This window comes from Triturus cristatus, chromosome 3_2 (assembly GCF_964204655.1).
Source record: "Triturus cristatus chromosome 3_2, aTriCri1.1, whole genome shotgun sequence".
NCBI classification, from domain to species: domain Eukaryota; kingdom Metazoa; phylum Chordata; class Amphibia; order Caudata; family Salamandridae; genus Triturus; species Triturus cristatus.
In genome coordinates this window covers 885366802-885389684 of record NC_140584.1, presented here as the reverse complement: position 1 = coordinate 885389684, position 22883 = coordinate 885366802, and the positions used below count along the sequence as shown (strand labels likewise).

Below are 22883 nucleotides of genomic sequence, written 5' to 3'. Positions count from 1 at the left end.
AAGTGTTAAGAGACAGGAAAAAACGAGTTCCCTAAATGTGAGCATTAAAAGGATACAAGCCATACAGTATTAGAGATGGTTAAGAGGAAATTCTTCAGGGCAAAGACAAAAAGAAGGGAAGGGACAAACACAAAATGGACAAGTAAAGCCATTGAATCCAAAGCAAGCAAATAAGTGTGACAGTAAGGCAAACAAAATTAAGCAATGACTTGGGCTGAAGCACACCTTAGGTTTTTGGAATAATCCACAGTAGGCTTTCGTCTACCACACAGCTTAAGGCTGACTGGGAGATGAAACCTAAAAGAGGGCATTGGAATTTCCTTGTGAAGTAATCGCCCAATGCTTTTCCATTTATTGATTGAGGCTGAATGTTAGACCATGAATTTTTAATGCCTGTGGAATACTTGTACCTGCATCATGTACTTTGAAAAATGCTTATGGTGAGGGGGACTTCTAATCCGACCCTGCTGTGGAATGCATTCCAGCAAACCTGATGCTGGGTAAACACACATGTTGCTTCTCTTAAAAAGGTGATTCACTTGAGTAAAAACATTCCAATGCATCATGACTCCAGCAGAAAATAGATTCTCCATCCTTGGATTTATTTGAAATTAATAAACCATAGAATATCTCTACGCAAGCTGTATCCCAGAATGCATTTTAAAAATTTTAATGTAATTTTCCAAAATCTTTTAATGAAAATAAGCCAGGCAGCATTTTGTCATGTTAATTTATAAACAAGCAATTGTGATCTAAAATTGTCTGCATAGAGCAATTCCTGAAGAAAACATCACCTCAAAACCTTTAAAATAAAAAAATAAAGATTTTGAAAACCATGTCGCTGCTTTCATATTTAAAGCCCAATGTGTCTTCAATTTCTTTAAACAATTTGAACTGCCAGTCGTGTTTACTTTGAGCTTCAACCCTCTTACTTTTCTGTTCAAGGATCATGGTTTTGCCACCAAGCATGATGGATCCGCCTCCCCACTCACTGGGCCGCCTGGTGGGGATGATGCTGATGCTTCCCCCTCAAAGCTTTCAAAGGAGGAGCTCATCCAGAGCATGGACCGCGTGGACCGTGAGATTGCCAAAGTGGAGCAGCAGATCCTTAAACTGAAGAAGAAACAGGTATATGGTTTAAAAAAAAAAGTATATAAAATTCAACATTGCTGCTTTTGAAAGGCCCTTATTATGAAATCTCCAAGTATACTGCAGCACTGAAATGTACCTCTACCAGCACATTTACAGCCATGACTGTGTTGGCATTTTTAACAAATAGCTCCGTGATTAAGCTCAGTGTTCTCCTTTAATGTAAGGTCATTTTTAGTTCAAATCCTACAAGGCAGTGTAATTGTCTGGGATGCTGTAATGTCTTGGACTATTTAGAAAGCTTCTCTTGGACTACATTTTGTCCATTGTCTACAATTGGCTTTGTGGTTTGTAACTCATGTTTTCTGACTTTATTTGTTTTAGGCTGTCCAGAGTGAGTTTGTCCGTCCCAAGTAGAAAAGCATTTTCACGCTACCCCTCCTTATATTCTTTCACACATTATCCTTTTATTAAACAGGCCTGAACATTGTGTTCTTATCTTGTCTCGTTTGCTGTGCATTCAAAGACTGAGGTCAAATGTCAGGCTCTTTATTTCTTTGACTACCAAGTGAGATGATTTATGTGACCAATCTTGCTGTATATTGGGGGAAGAAAAGTTTTTTTTCAAGCACACAACATTTAAATGAACTGTGCAAGTATGTGTAAACTATATAGTTTATTAGTAAAAATGTCTGTTCAATGTTAATAGTCATTTGAGTAGGAAATGAGTCTGTATTGGCTGTGTAATGCCACACCATGCATTATCCACTCTATACCACGCATTATCCACTCAACACCACCCGATTCTGCATCGCATCACTGCACTGTACTCTGTACCACTCCACTTTACACCAATCCATGCCACTGGGCTCAGCTCCACTCGGCACCACTTTACACTATGTCAATGCACTGCACACCACTGCACTCTTCATCACTGCACTGTATGCTGATACACTGCACTCTGCAATGCAATATTCTAATTTGCGCCACTGCATTCTATGATGCTGCATTGTAAATTGCTCAATTCTATGCTACTGCACTCTACTCCACTGCATTGTCACTCTATATTCCACTACCCTCTATCACTGTACTCTACGTCACTCTGCGCCCCTGCAGTCTACTATGCAACACTCTAATCTGCGCCTCTGCATTGTATGCGCTGAACTATATGCTGCTGCACTCTACGCCACTATACTCTGCAACCTCTATGCCAATGCACTCTGCACCAGTCTGCTCTACTCTGTGCCACTTTACACCTTGGTATGGTACTCCACTCCACTCCACGCCACTCCAGAACACAACACTATGCCCCTCCATTTTACAATTTTCTAATCCTCTCTTCGCCTTTCCACTCTACGACACTCCACACCAGGTTCCACTATGCCACTAACTTTTAGCCATGCTAAACAGCAGCCACACTGGTGTGCAACTTGGCTAAAACAGATTAGATTATCAAAACTACTAGCTCTTGCATAGGAGAGACCTAATGGATTTGTCAATGCTCGTTTAATTTTTTTATTTATTTAGCACATTTATAAAGTGCCTGGTTACATTCAGTGTGTCCCCGCGCTGCGGTGCAAGCTGCCTTGGTAAGCTAACGTCCCAGACCCCATTATCATGCAGGGAATAAGTAAGTCTTCAAGTTTTTCCTAAAGGTGCCCTCCATGGGCTCCAACCGCAAGCTCAGAGGGAGTTTGTTCCAGAGCTAGCTCTCCTAACGAACACATACCATGCCTCTCCCCTCAGATCTGAGGTGGCGAGTTGGAACATAAGGAGTGAGAAATTGAGCAGATGGGATGGGGCAGTCCCCTGAATAATGCGATGGCAAACGTACAACGCTTTGAACCAAATACGTTCTCGTATCGGTAACCAGTGGAGGGAAGCGAGTGCCGCCCTCGAGGGGGCTCTCCTTGGACGTATGAGAACCAGACGAGCTGCTGCATTCTGCACACCCTGGAGTCCCTGCAAACATTTCCCCGTTGCACCCAGATACAAGAGGTTAGCATAATCGAGGCGGGATGTCACCAGGGCATGAACGAAGGTCTTCCTGGCTGTCGTAGGCAGTGTATCGAGAGTTTTACGAAGGCCCCTCAAAACTCCAAAACAGGCACCCGCAACTAGTCTAGTCTGGTACTCAAAGGAGAGTTTCGTGTCCATCCACACCCCCAGGTTTTTTGCCTGGGCACAGGGCACCGGGGTAGGACCCAAGCTCTGCGGCCACCAAGTCGACGACCACACCGATGGCGCTCTCCCCACCACAAGCACCTCAGTCTTATCGCCATTCAACTTCAGGCAGTTATTAGCCATCCATGATGCTATCTCTTGCAAACATGCCACGAAGTTGGAGGCTGCCGAGTCCTGTTCCTGTGACAGGGAGACCACCAGCTGAGTGTCGTCGGCATAGGACACAACCCCGATCCTGAAACCATCAGCAATCTCCGCCAGAGGAGCCACATACAGGTTGAACAGGGTCGGGCTCAAGATCGAGCCCTGTGGTACCCCCTGCTTCAGTTCGATGACCCTTGTAATAGTGAACACCCTGCCTCACCTGTAAACTACGCTCGACCAGGAATGATTCCATCCAACTTAGTACCCTACCAGACCCGCCTCCTTTCCTCAGCCGGTGCACCAGAGTGTGATGGGCAACCATGTCAAAGGCGACACTTAGATCCAACAGGATCAAGGCTGCCGTCTGACCCGCATCCACATATTGCCTAATAGTTTCCGTGGCTAAGAGCAGGGCAGACTCTGTCGAGTGGCACGCCCGGAACCCAGATTGAGTGGGATGTAAGAGGTTACATTTCCCAATATGCACCGTGAGTTAACACTTTCTCCGCAATCTTTGCGAAGTATGGCAATAAAGAAATTGGGCGCAGGTTATCAAGTCGATCTGGACCTAGGTGTGGCTTTTTGGGAAGTGGAAGGACCACTGCTTCCGTCCATCTTCCTGGAACTGTGCATGTCCTGAAAGAAACCTCCACAAGATGTCTGATAAATGGCTCCAGTGTTTCTATGCTCCCTCTAAGCACTTTTGGGGAGGCCGGGTCTCTGGGAGAGCCCAACTTTACACTCAGGCAAATTTTAATTCGCACTTCAGGGGGGGGGGGGGGGGGGGGGGGGGGGAATGGTAAAACTGTCCAGTCCCTCACCCTCATGAGAGTGCCCTGCCTTCTCCAAGATATCCTGGCCTACTTGGGCACAATCTGGGAAGGTGGAGTAGACTTTCTCCACCTTGTCTGAAAAGAAGTCTGCCACACGGTTACATAGCTCTACCGAACCTATTAAAGGTGCTGCCGCTGTAGCTAGGGACGATATTTCCTTATAAACTCTGAATAGTTCCCTTGTCGAGTTACCCGCTGACACAATTCTTTCCAGATAATATGCTGCCTTAGTTCTTCTAATAAGCCCGTGGTAGCCCTTCAGCATAGCTTTATATTCGCTCCTCCCTTGGTCCGAAAAGTCCTTCCTCCATTGCATTTCCATGCGTTTGCAGTCTGCCTTCGCATTTCTCAGAACGGCATTAAACCAAGGGGTAGATTTTTGTGCTCTACCCGGTAATTTCCGTGACCAGGGGGCCGTGCTATCTAGTGCCTCTGCAGACCTCCTGTCCAGATTTACACAGGCACTATCCGCATCCATTCCCCCAGGTAGCCCCCCCTTCAAGAGGGCGCTATTAAACTTGCCCAACGAAAATCCAGTCCACTTCTGGCATATTATTCCCCCCTTCGATTCCTCCTGCACCTTAGGCCTTGGCAACCGCATAACAAACGGGACCAGGAAATGATCTGTCCATACCATTGGCCGAGGTGGGTTTACCACTAAATCATCCCAATTTGTAACAAGCATTTGCAATGCAATAGGTCTCGCATTTATAAGAGTTTGAGCTATTGGCATTGTAAAATTACAATGCCTTTTATTTATGTTTTTGTTTTAAAACAAATAAAAGGCATGGTCATTTACAATGTCAGTAGCATAAACTCGCATAAAAGCGGTGTGTGGAGTGCAGCGGTGTGTGGAGTGCAGCGGTGTGTGGAGTGCAGCGGTGTGTGGAGTGCAGCGGTGTGTGGAGTGCAGCGGTGTGTGGAGTGCAGCGGTGTGTGGCGTGGTTTGTAAAAAACTAGAAAAGCGGACATCAAAGGAAGGGTGGGAGAGAACGAGCATGTGGGGTGTGAGTTATAACGAAAGTTCTGGCAAAATCAGTCTGCTGCTTTCAAGTCCCATGCCAGATGTCAGCTTCGCGCTTGAATGCCTCACATGCACTGGCCATAAACCGCATTCATAAGGTCTCGTGCCCCTTACTAAATCTCTCTGAATGCTTGAGGCGGCGCACGCGCAGAAAGTAGCTGGTGGCAAATGGAATGCGCGTGGTTGTGCGCGTAACCGCCACCCGATCCGCCTGGGAAGCCTTTTGGAGCATTTTCGGAATCCCCTACATAAGTCTCGCTGAGCGATCGCTTACGCGATAGCCAGGCGAGACCTAAAAATGGGGTCAAGCAGATGGCCCTGCTGATGAGTAGGGAAATCCGCTATTAACCCAAGTTGCAAGGTAGCCAGTTCCTGGCGTAATTCTTCTGCCACCACACACTTCGCGTCCTCCAGATGCAGATTGAGGTCCCCCAATACTAGAAGTTTATCATAAGGTATCCGGGAGGTCGGTAGACCAAAAGTCCTTTCACAATATAGTTACTAGTCACTTTGATTGTGAAAAGGCCAGCCTCACTATCGGCAATGTTAACAGGCTCGAGGAGGCATTGGATGGCATGTTTAAAAATAATAGCCACATCCCCCCCTGCCAGAGTCCCTGTCTATTCTAATTATCGCATAACCGCCAGGTAATGCCTCGAGGATCTCTGGAGCAGAGTCCTCGTCCAACCATGTCTCAGTAAGAAACATCACATCTGTCTGACCGTCCAAGAGCAGGTCAAAGATCTCTAGTCTGTGTTTCTTGAGTGATCAACAATTCAGTAGGCAGCAACTCAAAACAGCGAGAGCCTCCTTCGCCCCCTTCCCCATGCTAAACTTAAAAGGACAATGCCTACAGTCCCTTGCCATGCTTCCTCCTTGCATGCTATGTTTACATGATTCCGCCATTTGAGGACATAGGGTATGTAGTTCCTGGGAGCTATACTGTAGTTCTACACTGGAACGGCCAGGGTGGATGGCCCCAGGCCCCGGTTGGCCGCGGACGGGCGCAGACGGATCATGCTCCTTTATCCCTGCCTGGTCCCAACAACTAGACCGCTGACCGGCTAAATTATCTTCAGTGGCTTGGCACATCCTTGACTTTAAACACATTTCTTACCCATCGGTGGTTTCCTGCAATCCACCTTAACCTCCATCTTTCCCCATTCTTCTGATTCAGTCTCCTTTACAAAATGTAAGTGTGAGAAAGTGCCATCTTTCTTGCATGGTATGCCCCCACATTTTGCTGAATGTATTATGACTGAGTGTGCCCTGGGCTCCTGCCAATCAGGTGCCCAGGGCCTATGTTCCTTCCCTAAAAACTGTGCTGAAATCTAAATCCCAAATTGGCAAACCCTGGCCACATGTCAGCCCCTGGTAAATGGTACACTAGGTACCCAGGGCCTTGTGACAAGGGAAGGCCACGAAGAGCTGCAGCACTTATTGTGCCACCCTTAGAGGCCCTGTACCCTGACACATACACACTGCCCTTGCAGGCTGAGTGTCTGGGTATAGAACAAAAAAGGGTCGACATGGCACACATCCCTGTGTGCCTTGCCCACAACAATACACTGCCCTGGCATACATCAGCCACCCCTCTAGCTGGGTGCCCTATGCCAAAGCTGTGGGTACAGGAGCATGAGCCCTGTGCCCCTACAGTACCCAGGTCCATTCCTGGACACAAAGTGCAGTGCTGCCATTTAAGAGTATATGGTGCTGGGAGATCGTCAACACGAACTCTACAGCACCATGATGGCTCCACTGAAGACCGAGAAGTTTGTTATCAAACTTCTCAGCACATTAAACCCGCACTGATGCCAGTGCAGGGTTTAATGTACAATGCACGACAGAGGGCATCTTAAAGATGCCGCCTGAACCTAACCTACAATCCACGTCTGGTCTGAGGGGCTGCCTAGGCTGCTACACAGCAGACATGTTGCTGGACCCCTGGGTAGAAAGCCATCCGCTCTCCTGGGCCTGCAACAATGCACATCCTGGGTGAGGTGCTACGTCTCCTCCCTCAGGATGGGCAGGGGAAGCTTCAAAGGCATGCCGCCTTTGTGAGCTTCTCCAGGCCACTTGCTGTACTCAGCAACTGGCCCCTACTGGTTCTAAACCCCCTCTCTGGCGGGAAGACTGGCCGGAAACCCCAAGGAAGGACAGGGGGTGTGCCAGCCTCTGCCAACCCCACCCCTCAGGTGGAGGAGGCGAGGTGAAACACATCTCTGGGCTCTCGCCATCTTGAAGATTGGGAGCCCTGCCCAATCAGGACTAGGCCACTGCCCCCCTCCCACAGGAGAGTGGCAGGATAGGGGGTGTACCCACCCCAGGGCAGGGACATTCTGGTCCCTGCCCTTTACCTACCTGTAACGCCCCTAAATTTAGTATTTAGGGGCACACTGAACCTTCCTTCCTTAGATCCAGATTCCGAAACAGCAAAGAAGATTAAGAAGAAAGAAGACCTGCCGTGCAGCTACTAACAAGAGGAAGACACCAACTGCTTTGGCCCCAGCCCTACTGGCCTGTCGATCCTCAAACCTGCTTCTGCTAAATCCTGGCATCTCCCGTGGCCAGCAACCTCAGAAACCCTGGAGGACCTGGCTACCTTGTGACTCTGAGCATCTGGGACTCCCACGAGCAGTGGCACTGCTCAAAGCAAGTAACTGACCCCTGGCATCAGCCAGGAACCGCGAAGCCTGCACACTCTGCACCCGCCAAGCCTGGCCTGTGCTGGAGTGGAAAAAGTCCCGGAGGACGCCCCCCCCCCCGGCGACTGTGACCCTGAATCCGGCACGCAAAGACCGACCGACGCTCCGGACGACGCCTGCAGCCTCAGAACAGGGGTTCAACGCCCGCCCCCCACCCCCTCCCCCCCCCCCTCCAACCGCGATCAACAGAGAGGGTAAGATTTCCCAACACCAAAAGGCACCCCTGCACCCGGCACCCTGTGGCCCCCTCTGCCGAACTCCTGGTGCCTACCTATCCTCCAACTACCCAACTTACCTCTCGAAGCGGTGGTCGCACCTGAAGAATCTTCGTCCCCGGGCTTGCAGCCTTTGTTCGTTCTTGAGCTTCTCCATTGCAATCCATTGAGTGTCCGACGGCTCAAAAGCACCCTACACCCAGCCGCCCGAGTGGCCCTTGCAGTGCAGCTTCTACACCTATCTACTTCCCTATTTGCCCTGAGCAAGTGACCAGGAGCCCAGCTCCCACAGCCGCGTGGCCTGCTAGCCAGCAGCCACCAACAATGGGCCCCCTGCCTCCCATAGGATAACATTGGGCCTAACTCCTGCTGCACCCGGCTGCCTCTGAAGGTGTAACAACTGTACTTACCTGACCCTGGGAGACCCCTGAGTCTATGCCCAGCACCTTAACTCTGCCAGTCGAGTACTTAACCAATAGCCGATAACTCACTTTTCTTCCATAGGGTAACATTGGCTGGTTTCACATAAATTCTTAAGTGTGGAGTTTCTAAACTTTTAAATATTCACCTAAAATCAACCGAGTAACGAAATCGAAAATGCTCACCTGCTATTTGGAGAGATACTCGTGCTGGAGCTTGGTGCCCAGCACTTCCCCTGAAAAGTAGTTACAAGCATACTTAAATCTTAAAGCTAAATCAATTTCCTGTCATAGGAAACCATTGACTGTTTCTGTGAAATGTCTTCTAAGTGTCGATTTTGCTAACTACAAATATTCTTTAAAAATCGTACCAACTGTGAACACGTAATTACTTGCCTGTTTTAGATAATGTCCCAGTACTGAGTCTAGGAGCCCAGCACTGGATTACAAAAGTAACGAGAACATACTTTACCTGCAACTTGAATTTCCTTCTATAGGATAACATTGCCTGGGTTTTGCTGAAAAAGTTTCCAAGTGTCAATTTTACAAACTTACAAATATTCGTTAATCGCCTGTATAACCTAAACGCATTCTCTCAACTGCTTACAGGTGGTACACTAGTGCTGGATCCAGGATCCGACACTGAGTAACAATAACCCCACTTACCTGCTAAGTGAATTTCCTCCCATAGGATAACATTGGTGATTTCATTAAGAAAAGTTTCTAAGTTTCAACTTTTAAAATACCAAAATATTGCTTAAGAATCACAACAGTAACTAAATCGTATTTACTCACCTGTTTCGAGGAACTGTCCCAGGATTGAATCTAGGATCCAGTCTGGGAGTTAACAAAGTAATCCTAAAAGTAATCAATTGCATTTAACTTGAAATTCCCATTGAGCTCAATGTATTATTGTGTTTGAAATTGTGTTGCCTATTGCAACAAACTGTAACTATTGCATTCAAAAGTCAATTGCCTATTGCAAAGTATTTAACTAAAGCATCTCATTCTAAGAAAGTATATTTTGATACCTATTGTTGGTTCTAAAATGAAACAACCATATATTTTTATATACAAAACAATTGGCCTAGAGTTCAGTTCTTGAGTGTGAGACCATTTGCTGAATGAATGGGTGCAACAAATGCTTTACACTGTCCTCTGATACTGCCTTACTGCTCGACCAACCTACCACTTTAGAGAGTAAGGTTATATCTAACTTTAGCCTCTGCCAAACCTCTGGGGACTGTGGACTCTACACACTGTACCCATTTGGTAACAGTATATACAGAGCCACTTTCCTACAGTAAGCAGTTCTCAAGGTTTGATTTTTGCACACCTTGATGTAAGGATACTTATGAGCACTGGGTACTTACTGTTGATACCTTTCACTATCTTTTCTCTTCACTAACTTGGTAGACTCTTCTAAATTATTGAACTTATCCTATTGTCAATAAGCCTATAGAATTTGATATCTCTAATGTACTTTTTTTTTCTCGACTTAGACAGTGCTGTGATGCCCAAAACGGTCTGGTTCTAGTTTTATGTAACTGCGAAAAAGTGGATAAATAAATCAGACCTTGAGATATAACCTTTTGATCTCATGATGGGGGCATCTTCATTGACTGTCATTCACTCAAAAATGCTCAGTGTTCTCATCAATGATGTCATTTCCAGGGATATGGAATTTAATAAAAGATCTGCTTGTCCATGGAGTAGGTTGCTTCATAATCTACTCGTTCTGTAACAAAATCCACTTGTCCCTTTGGTGCCATGTAGTGTGGGATCAAATTATGGCAGCAATCTCATTATATAAGAGCTCTATAGCCTCTGAGTTTCAGTGCTCTTATTATAGTAACCTTTGAATACTAGCAAAATTTTGCCACCTTCCGCAGATCGTCATAGTGGGGCTGGAGGTAGTGGTAAGCAGTGGTACCAGGGCTGGAATGCTCTTACGAGTAGGTGCAAAACTAATAATTTGCATGTTTTTGAGGTTTTGCAGCATGAATCTTTCTGGATTCACTATGCTGTGCATTATTCCGCAATCTTGTGGTTGGGTCCGGATTCGTAGTCTTTTTTGTTTTTTTTTTGTTTTGTCGTAGCCCAGGTGGACGTCGACGTCCCACCATTTGGTGTACCTCTCGTGACGTCGGCGCGCTTCCTGCGGAAGTCCCACCTTGGGTGCGCCATCTTCAGATTCTTTTTTCCGCTGTTGGGTCTGGATCGTCATCGAGAAGCTCCAGAGTTTGAACGAAGGAAAAGATAAATACGCAAGTTTCATCGAAGAAAAAAGTATACAAGACTACAGAGAAGAAGAACATACAGCTGGGACGACGAAGAAGGTGGAGTTCCACGAAAACTTCGACACCCATTGGAAAATGCGCACTCAGACTCTGAGCGCAATGGACAAGACACCATTCAAATTCTGCCGTAACTGCCACCACAACTACGTGCAGAAGGATCAGCATCCAGTCTGCAACCTTTGCCTGCCGATCTACCACGTGAGCAAGGATTGCAACGCCTGCGCCGTCTTCACGCCGAAGACGCTCCGAGTGAGAGAAAGGCAGAGAAGAGCCAACTTCAACATGGAAGGCAAGGGTAAGGCCCCATCGCTGTACGAGCTGGGCCTCTCCACCGACGATGAGGACAACATCGCCGAAGGACCCGACGTCTTTACGGTCGCAGAGACCGATAAGAAAACGCTTGACAAGGTAGGAGACTCTTCGAGTACGAAAGCCCCGAAAGGGCCCTGAAAATCTGAGAGTGACTCTCGAAAAACAGAGTCAAAGTCCTCGAAAGGAACACCGGCGCCGAAAATTTCGACGACCACAAGTGGATCCAAGGACGAAAGGCCCGGAGGATCCTTCGAGAAGGACTCCCAGGTGCCGAAGCCCGCCGAAAAGCAGGGTTCGTCGAAGCAGGGCCTCGATGTGAGCCGCCCGACGATGAAGGAAAGGCCGCGTCGACGCAAGCTCCGTCGAAGAGACCAGTGCTCGACGCCGATCCCGCCTCCGAAATGGAGAAGAAAAAGAGAAGGTTCGAGGCGGAGATGGAGAGTATCCTTCTGAGGAAGGAGTTCGACGAAAAAATGAGACAGTACAAGATCCCAGTAAGGCCGCCGACCGAGGTCGTGTAGGTCGAGGAACAGGAGGACTTCGACACCGAAGATCTGTCGAGAGATCCTGAAGAGGAGGAGGAGGAGGAATCCTACTATGAGGGAGAAGGAGACTAGCAGCAGTCGATCTACGGCTCGGCGCCGTCGACGACTCAGGAGATGGAATGGCAAGACTTCGACGCCGAAAGTCCCGAAGAGCCCGTGGAGACATATCCTTCGAGGCCTTCGCCGCCAGACGACATTGGAGCATACAACATGGTCGTCAGGAGCGCAGCGTTGGCCTTTGGGGTGAAATTGGACGAGGAGAAGCAGAAAGCAGACTTTCTACTGCAAACACTGCTCCCCATCCAGACTAGGAGCCAGTTCCTCCCCATGCTCCAAAGCGTGATGAACCAAGGGAAGGAGGAATTCAAAGAGCCTGGAACTTGCAGATCCATCACTCCAAGAACAGAAAAGAAGTACAAGCACTCTTCACAGGATCCTCCATATATCAAGGGATCAGTCACAGCTGACTCCATCATTGCTTCCACGGCCAGGAAGAGGGCCAATGTGCCGGCTACCTCAGGGCTGCCTCCCGACAAGGAGAGCTGAAGAATGGACCTCACCGGGAGAAAGGTGGAGAGAAATGCGGCCATGCACTGGCGCATGGCCAACTCCAATGCCCTTCTGAACAGGCACCAGCACCAACACTGGGACGAGATGGGAGACCTAATTAAGCATCTCCCAGAGCAGTACAGACAGAGAGCTTCCCATCTGGTCGAGGAAGGCAAAAACATTTCCAACGCATGCATTAAGACAGCATTGGACGGGGCAGAGACATCTAGCAGGCTGATGGCTATTGGTATCACAGAGAGGAGGCAAGCCTGGCTCCGAATTTCTGGCTTCAAACAGGAGGTCCAGAAAACATACTGAACACACCATTCAACGGTGAGACGCTTTTCGGTGCCACGGTGGATAAAAACTCTCCCAGCTGAAGAAGGAAAATGAAACGGGTTTGTCCATGGGGGCCCTGCAATTCAGAGGGATGCGAAAAGGCACCACAGCTCGGAGACCCTTCGGAAGGGGAGGAAACCAGCCGGGAACGTCACACCAGACTTTCCAGCAAGGACAGCAGGGTGAAGGTCACAGCCAGCAGGGCCAGCAGAAGCAGAACTGGCAGTACCAACCTCAGGGCCTGTCCTTTCGCGGGAGGGGAAACGGACGTGGACAGAGAAGAAGAGGGGGAGACCAACCCTCATCAAAGTGACTTCCATCGAAAGAAGAGGCTCACCCTCAGGATACCCCAGGGGGTGAAGCGCATAGTGAACACAGTAGGGGGGGTTCACAAACCAAACGCCTACGAGCATGCAACACCAATAGGCGGAAGACTAAAACTTTACCTTGAACAATGGCAAAAAGTAACATCACACAAATGGATTCTGAACATCATACAGTACGGGTACTGTATAGAGCTAGAGAAAAGACCTCCAGACAAGAAACCAAAAAGAAGGCAACGCTCCGGGCAGGAGCTTGCTCAACTCAAAAAGGAGACTCTGCAACTGCTCCAAAAGAAGGCCATAGAACCGGTGCCATACAGAGAAAGGAACAAGGGAGTGTACTCAAACTACTTCCTGGTCCCAAAGGTGGACGAAACAGTAAGACCCATCCTGGATCTACGGTTCCTAAACAGATTCATAAAAACTCAGAGATTCAAAATGACATCGCTGCAAGAAGTGCTGCCCCAGTTACGAGGAGGAGACTTCATGTCCACGGTGGATATCAAAGATGCCTACCTGCACATCCCGATGAACGGTCGACACAAGAACCTGGTAAGGTTCACCATCAACGAGGATCACTACCAATTCACAACCCTGGCATTCGGCCTCAAGTCCGCGCCAAGGGTGTTCACAAAATGCCTGGCAGCGGTAGCAGCATACCTACGGAGGGAAGAGATCCATGTATACCCTTACCTGGACGACTGGCTAATCGAAGCAAGTACTCGCGACAAGTGCGAGGAACACGCAGAAATAGTGACAAATACACTAACAAGTCTAGGGTTCTCGATTCACTGGGGGAAATCATCAATAGAACCAGAACAGGTCAAGATCTTCCTGGGGGCACAGATCAACACCATAAACAACACAGTCATGCCCAGCAACAGGAGAACAGAAGCCCTGCTGAAGGAGACACGTCTCTACCAGAAGGGGCGAGCTCTGACAGTGAGAACGGCGAGCAAGATCATGGGGATGATGGCGTCATGCATACACCTAGTCCCCAATGTACGCCTACACATGAGACCATTCCAAGAATAGGTGCAACAACAATGGTCACAAGCAAACAGAAGTTGGGAGGATCTAGTGGTTGTAACGCACGCAGTGCAGGAAGAGATAACATGGTGGAACAGGGAAAACATCATAACAGGGAAACCCTTGACACCTCTAAACCCAACTGTGACCATCACCACAGACGCATCCCAGAGGGGATGGGGTGCACACATGAACAAGCTCAGAGTGAGAGGTCTGTGGACTCCAACGGATGCGGTCAAACACATCAACTACCTGGAATTGAAGACCGTTCTGCTAGCCCTGAAGGCTTTCCAGAGGCAGCTGTACAACCAAAGAGTGTTGATACAAACAGACAATACTACAACGATGTTCTACATCAACAAGCAGGGAGGAACGCAATCGTTCCCCCCCTATCCAAACTGGCTCAGGAGATCTGGAGATGGGCAATCCCACTGAAAATAGACCTGCTGGCCATACACCTTCCAGGGAAGGACAATGTGGAAGCGGACTGGCTCAGCAGGCAGACTTCGGCATCCCACGAGTGGGAGCTCAATGGATGGGAAACACAAAAACTATTCAGAAGGTGGGGGAAACCTACAATAGACCTATTTGCAACACGCCAGAATGCAAAATGCCAAAACTTCGCATCCAGACAACCAGAAAGACAATCCCAGGGGAATGCCCTATGGATAAGCTGGTCAAAAACATTTGCCTACGCTTTTCCACCAATACCACTGATGCACAGGGTACTCAACAAATGCAGGACAAGCAACATGACGCTGATCCTAGTAGCACACAGTGGGCAAGACAAACGTGATACTCTCAGATAGTGGAGATGGCAGAGGGCCCCCCACACAAATTCAAAAGAATCAAAGACTTACTCTCCATGCAGAACGGAGAGGTTCTACACCCAGAGCCAGAGAGCCTCAGTCTAGCGGCTTGGCACCTGAGGACCTAGAGTTCGCACACCTTAAGCTACCTCGAAGCACTATGCGAGTGCTGCGTGAGGCTAGGAGGCCAACGACACGGAAATGCTATGGAGATAAATGGAAAAGGTTTACTATTTGGTGCACCAGAAATAAACTGCAAAACAAAATGACCAAGGAATCAACGGTGCTTAGATACCTCACACACCTACTAAAATCTAATCTATGCTCGTCGTCACTAAGAGTCCACCTAGCGGCGATTGTAGCGTACACACGAGGAAGTTTCTTTACCTCTCGGGTAGTAAAGAGATTCCTTGAGGGAGCTAAAAGATTAGCACCACCTAAAAGAATGCCGCCGCCGGCATGGAACCTCAATTTAGTCCTGACTGAACTCATGCAGGCGCCCTTTGAGCCCATACACAAAGCCTCTCTACAAATGCTGAGCATGAAAACAGCCTTCCTGGTAGCAATAACATCGCTACGCAGGGTAAGCGAACTGCAGGCGTTAACACTACAGGAGCCCTACATACAGATCCACAAGGACAGAGTCGTCATGAGGACGGACCCACACTTCATGCCAAAAGTGGCGTCCGCTTTCCATATGAACCAGACCATTCAAATACCAAGTTACTTCCAAAACCCGACAACGGGCGCAGAGAGGGCACTTCACACACTCGACGCCAGAAGGGCGGTGATGCACTACATAGAGAGAACTGAGGAACACAGGAAAACAAAAGTTTTTCGTGTCATTCGCTACCAGTTTCCTGGGTAGACCAGTGACCAAGGGAACCATCGCACGATGGATCGCGCTAACAATACAATTCTGCCACAGGCAGGCAGGACAAGAACTATCGGAGGGGGCACAGGCACACTCCACAAGGAAGAAGGGGGCAACAATTGCCTTTCTGGCAAACACGCCCATTCAGGACATATGCCTGGCGGCAACCTGGGCTTCAGTACACACGTTCACTAAACACTACTGCGTGGACATACAGATGAACAAGGAAGCACAAGTAGGACAGAAGGTGCTCCAACATATATTCAACGACCAACGCTCATCTTCCACCCAGCCCCCACAAAAATAGCAAACCGCTACAAAGTCTATGCACAGCATAGTGAATCCAGAAAGATTCACGCTGCGAAACGAATAGTTTCTTACCTGTCGGTGTAGTTTTGCATCTTGAAGATCTTTCTGGATTCACTAGCGGACCCACCCACCTCCGCCAGAAAGATGAGCCAGGAGAGCAAGGTGGAATAACAAGTGAGGTTGAGAAGAATAAAATACTGAAAAGAGACTTGGAGAATTAACAAGACTAAAACCGCCTTGGGTTAAAAAAAAAAGACGACAAGAACAAAACAAGGGAAAAAAGAACCCGAAGATGGCGCACCCAAGGTGGGACTTCCGCAGGAAGTGCGCCGGCGTCACGAGAGGTACACCAAATGGTGGGACGTCGATGCCCACCTGGGCTACGACAAAAAAAAAAGAAAGACTACGAATCCGGACCAACCACAAGATCGTGGAATAAAGCACAGCATAGTGAATCTAGAAAGATCTTCAAGCTGCAAAACTACACCGACAGGTAAGAAACTATTCGTTTTCACCAGCTCTTCTCTAATCTTTTCCCACACTGAGATAGAATGGAAGAATTGAAACTTCTTCCAGGGTTGGGGAAAAAAAGAGTGATTGGAGGGTAAGTTAACTTGTAAACGGTCACCAGATTTTCGCTTGAGCAAATCTACACATGCATATTTGAATGTGCTAAAATACAGTAAGCAAATATTTAGTAGGAGTACGATTTCCTATCTACTTCTGTAAATTCTTGTGAATTTATTAAAGCCGTAACTCTGCACTAATGCAAAGACATATATCATGGGTACGCTTTTATGACTTACTTTAAGAATTGGGTCTTGTGTTAACCAAGCTCTTTTGGTTTTAATAAAATTCTACCTCTCTAGCTATCGATCAGCGGTCTTCACTGTGAGTGACAGCATTCTTCTTTCCAAGGGAGCATATCGGCACAAAGTAGTTATGTTCGGTACAAGGAACTACTGTGGCAATGTGTTCTTTTTGAGACCAAAAATATTTGTGCTTTTTTCCATTGTTTATTGCAGTGGTGATGGCACTGCAGCTCCTACAACAACGTTTTACAAAAACAATGTCAAAACAAGACACGCGTTGATAAACCAAAATGCTGTCCGCCAATGACAGACCTATTGGATTTTTCCAAACTGGTTTATTTTCATGTTTCCCATAATCTTGTTAAAATTGGTTACACAGTAGTTAAGCAAAACCTTTTTTTCTAGTTGTATTTTTTTGTGAATGTTTTATTTTGAAAGCAAAGAATCAACAATCTTGCTTTCATGCTTCTGCAAATATTTGCATGTAATCGGAGAGCATTATACGTAACCTCATTTTAAACTTTGCAAATGTGTGCACACATCTTTATACAATATCCCCTGTTAATAGTGCAGTCTGAGCTTATCACATTTCCTTAGTGCACTCACCATAATAATAAAAAATGCTTTGCACTAATGACCCATACATCCATTTTTGAACAACGTTGACAGATGGACCCAATTATTACTTTAAATGTAGACCATACCCTTCCTTGAGCCATAATTTGGTATTGCAAACTGGTAGCCAAGGGGTTGGTGCTGCTGGAGGTAGGCCTACTTGTCTCAAGCACAAAATAAACATGAAAACTTGTTCTCCTGGACCCTAAAGAATATGTCCTGGGCATCGGGCTATAGGAATCCCACACCCCTGCATTTCAGATGTTACAGTGATGTTATAATTGTTATAAGCTGTGATAAGTGATGTAATACGGGAGATAATTATCAGTGTATGTCGAGGGTTTAAGTTTGTATTTTGTAGGGTGCAGTTTATAGTATTGTCACTTGAGATAACGAACTGGTAAATTTCAGTGTGTTTGTTCCTCAAAATGAAATTTATTAACTGACATTTTCCCCCTATTATTACACCCCTTTAATGTGGATATATGCAAATATTTATATACAGACAGACGTTCACACGTGAACTCCCTATCTGTTGTTGTATCATGACTGTCACTCACTGGTCCTGATTTGCATTATACTAGAAGGATCTACATACATAATACTGAGCAGGTCTTGTTAGTTGAAGTTCTGTCATGGAATTGATTTACAGGAGTGCACCTAAAGAATTTTTTATTGTATGTCATACTTAGCTTGCATGTTCATTTGTATGCTGTTTGCAGTGCTGTACAATGCGATGGAAGGCTCATCATTTATTAATTCTCTCCCTTAGCAACAGTTAGAAGAGGAAGCTGCTAAACCGCTTGAACCAGAGAAGCCGGTCTCCCCTCCACCAGTGGAACAGAAACACCGCAGTGTTGTCCAGATTATTTATGATGAAAATAGGGTAGGCCTGCCTTGACTCCTTTTTAATCTGTTAAGTTTGGCTCTACGTACTATTCAGCCAGTAGAATATATAGCTTTCTGTATCTTTCTACTTGGGAGCAACAACTTTACCTTTCGGATCACTGTACTTTCCTGACAGTGTTTTAATGTAAGAGTAATAGCTATAAAGAAGATTTGGGAGTGAAGAGGTAGTGCTCTAAATGGGCACTGGAGGGGGATACATCCTCCACTTAGAATCAGTAACAAAACAAAAGGATCCACCTCTAAAAGGGGGTACAGTCAAGTATGTTTATCACTGTTATGGAAAGTGCGTATCTTCCAATCGTTGGACACACGCTGTGTTTGCATAAGTACCCCTCACACACCAAAAGGGCCCTTGGTGTCATGCTTCATCATAGGGGTCTTCCCGCCCCACTGCCGGACAGGGTGCGCTACGACCTGCGACTACGCGGGAGCACTAATAATGTAATACTATGTGTGGTGCAAGAGTAGTGAGAGGGAGGGTCAGAGGTGAATGGAAGAGAGTGAGTTTAAAAAGGACCTGGCCTCATAGACATGCAAAATTTAATAGGTCAGTTGAGGCTGGTGCTGATGAAAGTGTGGTTCGGAGATGTCCTGCGTAATGTGCAGATACTCCTAATGAGTCAACTTGTTTCGAAGCATCAAGGCTTCTTAGTCAGGACTAACATAAAGAGATCTCCTGTATACACTGTTACTCAAAATTGTGATCTAAAATAATGGGATATATACAATGTGAAAAGAAATGCAATTAAGCATTTTATACAATACCCAATGGTATGCCTTAATTAATATTTATGTAAATGAGAGACGATGCCCCACGAGCCTCGAACGGGTGGAAAGTATGTGGCCACTGAGTATTACCCATCAACAATCCCTTTCTCTTCGTATCTCCATCCCGCAGCACTGGCATTATTTTAGATCACAATTTTGAGTAACATAGTGTATACAGGAGGGATCTTTTTTAGTCCTGACGAAGAAGCCTTGATGCTTCGAATCATGTTGACTCATTAGGAGTAGCTACATATTACGCAGGACATCTCCGAACCACGCTTTTATCAGCACCAGCCTCAACTGACCTATTACATTTTGTATGTCTACGAGGCCAGGTCCTTTTTAAACTCACTCTCTTGCATTCACCTATGACCCTCCCTCTCACTACTCTTGCACCACACATAGTATTACATTATTAGTGCTCCCGCGTAGTCGCAGGTCGTAGCACGCCCTATCCCGCAGCGGGGCGGGAAGACCCCTATGATGAAGCATGACACCAAGGGCCCTTTTGGTGTGCGAGGGTTATTTAAGCAAACACAGCGTGCTTCCAACCATTGGAGGATATGCACTTTCCATAACAGTGATAAATATTCTTGACTGTACCCCCTTTTAGAGGTGGATCCTTTTGTTTTGTTAATGTAAGCGTAGTCAGTGCAGCGTGTTCACTTAAATGACTATTGTGCATTCTCTTCTTCCTACGAGTAATTTACTTTGTTTATTTTCGTTTAAATTGATGTTTATTTTATTAATTTAGACAGTGAATATATTGAATAGTTATAATTTTATTTAGCAGTCAAGCAGTCTCGCCTTTCTCAGTACCCTAAAGCACTTGCTAATTTGCACATGTACCATATAGAACTGTAAATATAGTTTGATACATTTGAAATAAATCATGTCCTTCACATTCTACCAGTTTGGAGCCATGATTTCCTCAAATTCGGGTTGACAATTATTCAAGTGATATCAGTTTGCTCGGCCGAATATTTTCACACTACTAAACACTTTTTCACTATACTCTCATACACTGTGCCTAGAGTTGCTGTCATTCCTTTCCCAACTAGTTTGTGTGCGCGCCTGCAGCTAAGCCTATAAATCATGAACCAGGCACTAAAGAGAACCATCCATTGGCTAACGAGTAATCGCCTCAAGCTTAACCCACAGAAGACTGAATTCCTGCTGCTTTCCCCCCAGAAAAGCACTACGAATATCGTGGAATGGACCAAACTAATCACGGCATTAAACAGTTTTCCGAGGATTGTAGACTCAACCAAATCCCTGGGCATTATGTTAGATAAAAACCTGAACATGCTCGCACATATCAACATGATGGCGAAAAACGTCCGCTTTCATCTAAGCTGCCCCAGAAAACTTAAACAGTTCATAAATAATTCGGACCTTAAAACAGCAGTCCAGGCATTAGTTATATCAAGGATAGAGTACGGTTGCACAACACTAGCTGGTCTTCCTAAGATTTCAACTGCACCACTAAAAGCCTGTCTCAATGTTGCCACAAGACTAATTTCTGATAGAGACTACTAACTGCAGATTCCATCACGTAGAATTATCCCCAGGCATGAGACTGGATCCGGAAACATTTTGCCACAGCATCCCTGCGTGCCGGGTGGCGAGGCGACATCACGTGACTCCGCCAAGGCGTCGTTCGTGTGCGTGACGTAAGTGAGGTCACATAAGACCCGCCCCGGTGCGCCCACATCAGTTTTTTCCTTTTCCGCGTGCAACATGGATCCGTTCCTTGCAGCGGGCCTGTTTAAGGCCCCCTTCTTTCCATTCTTTTTGGTAGAACAGTGTGCGAATGCCTTCAGGATTTAAAACTTGCACGTTTTGTGGGCATCTTATGTCCGCGACGGACCTTCACCTCATTTGCATGTGGTGTTTGGGGGAGGATCTCACGGCACCACAGATTGTGCGGCGTGCCAAAAGTTGAAGCCGAAGTTGCGGCGGGAGTGCCGAGTGAAACTTCTCTCGGCACGTCTCTCCAGGTTGACGTCCTCCCCTCGGTCTGCTTCGGTGGACGGCTTCAGGTCTGGCCGTGGTAGTCGTCCTCGCCTTTCTCCGATGTCACGTGAGCGTCGGTCCCCGGTGGGCAAGTGTTGCAGTTCGTCCCCGGGGGCTGGTTTCAGGCCTACCGGGGGCGTGGACTCTCCGCGGGTGATGCGGCCCCGCGTGTCGTCCTATCCACCGTTTCCCGGTGTTGGGGCATCGAGAGTCCAGATGGAGACTTCCCTTGGCGCCTATAAAGGCCTCGTTGGCGTCTCCTCCTCCTTCCCCTCCTGGGGCGTCGGCGGATCCCTCGCCTTGCGCAGGGCCCTCCGCGGCGCCGCCGGGCCGACTGGGTTGGATCCAGGCTTGGTGGATGTGGTGCTGTTGGGGTACCTCCTTCAGGACACGGCGTCTCTGCCTCGCCGCAAAACCCCGCGGGCGTCCCTGTGGTGTCGCGGGAGGTCACCGGGGCTCGGGTCGCATCCCGAGCCCCTCACGGTCCCTTGGCAGGGTAGTCCTGTCTAAGGCCGAGGTGACGCCGCTACAGCGCCGGCAGCAGCTGGACCGTGCAGAGCCACAGGGGTCGGTGGACTCTTCACTCTCCGGGGCGGACCCCTCGTCGCTCTCCTGGCACCTCTCGTACCTCCTCACAGGCGGCTGCCTCGTTGGAGGGTGAGTCGGAGGTTGTATTGTCCCTGGCGCCGCCACAAGGGTTCCCGGGCGACCTTTGCCTCCTTCTGAGCCGCGGAGGGCTTCGGGCCCCCTCCCCGGGCCCGTCCCATTCCCCGTCCCATTCCCCCATGCAGGTTGTTGCCTCGTCAGGGGTCGGGCCGGCGCCGCTCCGGGGCTGGTGCGGCTCCAGCTCTACTCCGGTCCCTGCTCCATTCTCCGGTGCGGGCTGACTTGGAGGTCCCTTGCCCGGTGACGCCAGATGGCGCCGGTGTCCTGCCTCAAGCAGCGGACGCTACGGCTCTGCGCAGGGGTCGTGCCGCTGATTAGTCTTCGGACGCTCCTTCTCCGGAGGCAGGCTGCAAATTGGTATTGTCCTCTCTGGAGACTGGTCGCCGCGTGGTGTCCTTTTCACCGGCGTTGAAGGGCGGCTCCCCGCCCTTCCTGAGGCAGGGGTGTTTGTCGGAAGAGCGGCAGGTCCCTCATTCTTCGGCTCCTCCTAACTTCCAGGTCTGGCCCTTGCCCGCCCCGCTTGGCCTCTGGGATGGCCGCCTTAGTTTGCAGCCGTCGCCCACAGAGGAGCTGCTTTCTCCACCTCGGTGTCCATGGCTTTGGGCATCCTACGCATGGGTGACCCGGTGGCTCACTTTCCGGCGGACCATCTGTTGGAGGTCCTCCACCAGGACTCTGGTGGGAGAGAAATCTTGCTTCCCTTTGAAGGTTCGCTTCTTTCTGCCTTGACGGGGGCTTGAAGGCGTCCTGCCTCTGCGGACCCGGTGCCTCCGCATCTTCTGCATCGGCACCTTCCGACGCTGCGTGACCCGGTGTGCCTGTCCATTCACCCCTCAGCCGCCAGCCCCCTTCTGCGGACTGCTTTTCCCTCCCTGCCGCCCCTGTTGGCTCCGCCGTCCAGAGAGGCTCGCTGGCTGGACACTTGGGGACGCAACATTTTCGTCTCGACCAGCTCGGCCCTGCGGGCCCTTAACACCTTGTGTGTGCTGGCTAGGGCCTCCTCCTGTTTGTGGGACTCGGCTGAGTCTCTGGGGTCTGCAGCATGCCAGGAGTCTGCTCAGGTGGATTTGCGACACCATGCATTGGATGGCCGGG

General features: G+C 48.3%; 1 protein-coding gene across 33 annotated transcripts in view; it reads left to right on the top strand.

Moving 5' to 3' along the window:
- NCOR1 (nuclear receptor corepressor 1) overlaps positions 1-22883 on the top strand; it is a 1832391-nt gene that overhangs the window by 180618 nt on the left and 1628890 nt on the right. For all 33 annotated transcript variants that reach the window (XM_085649294.1, XM_085649293.1, XM_085649281.1 and 30 more), the window contains 2 exons: positions 946-1128; positions 18202-18315. In XM_085649294.1, the coding sequence (XP_085505420.1) occupies positions 946-1128; positions 18202-18315 (297 nt within the window). The remainder of the gene's footprint in view (positions 1-945; positions 1129-18201; positions 18316-22883) is intronic.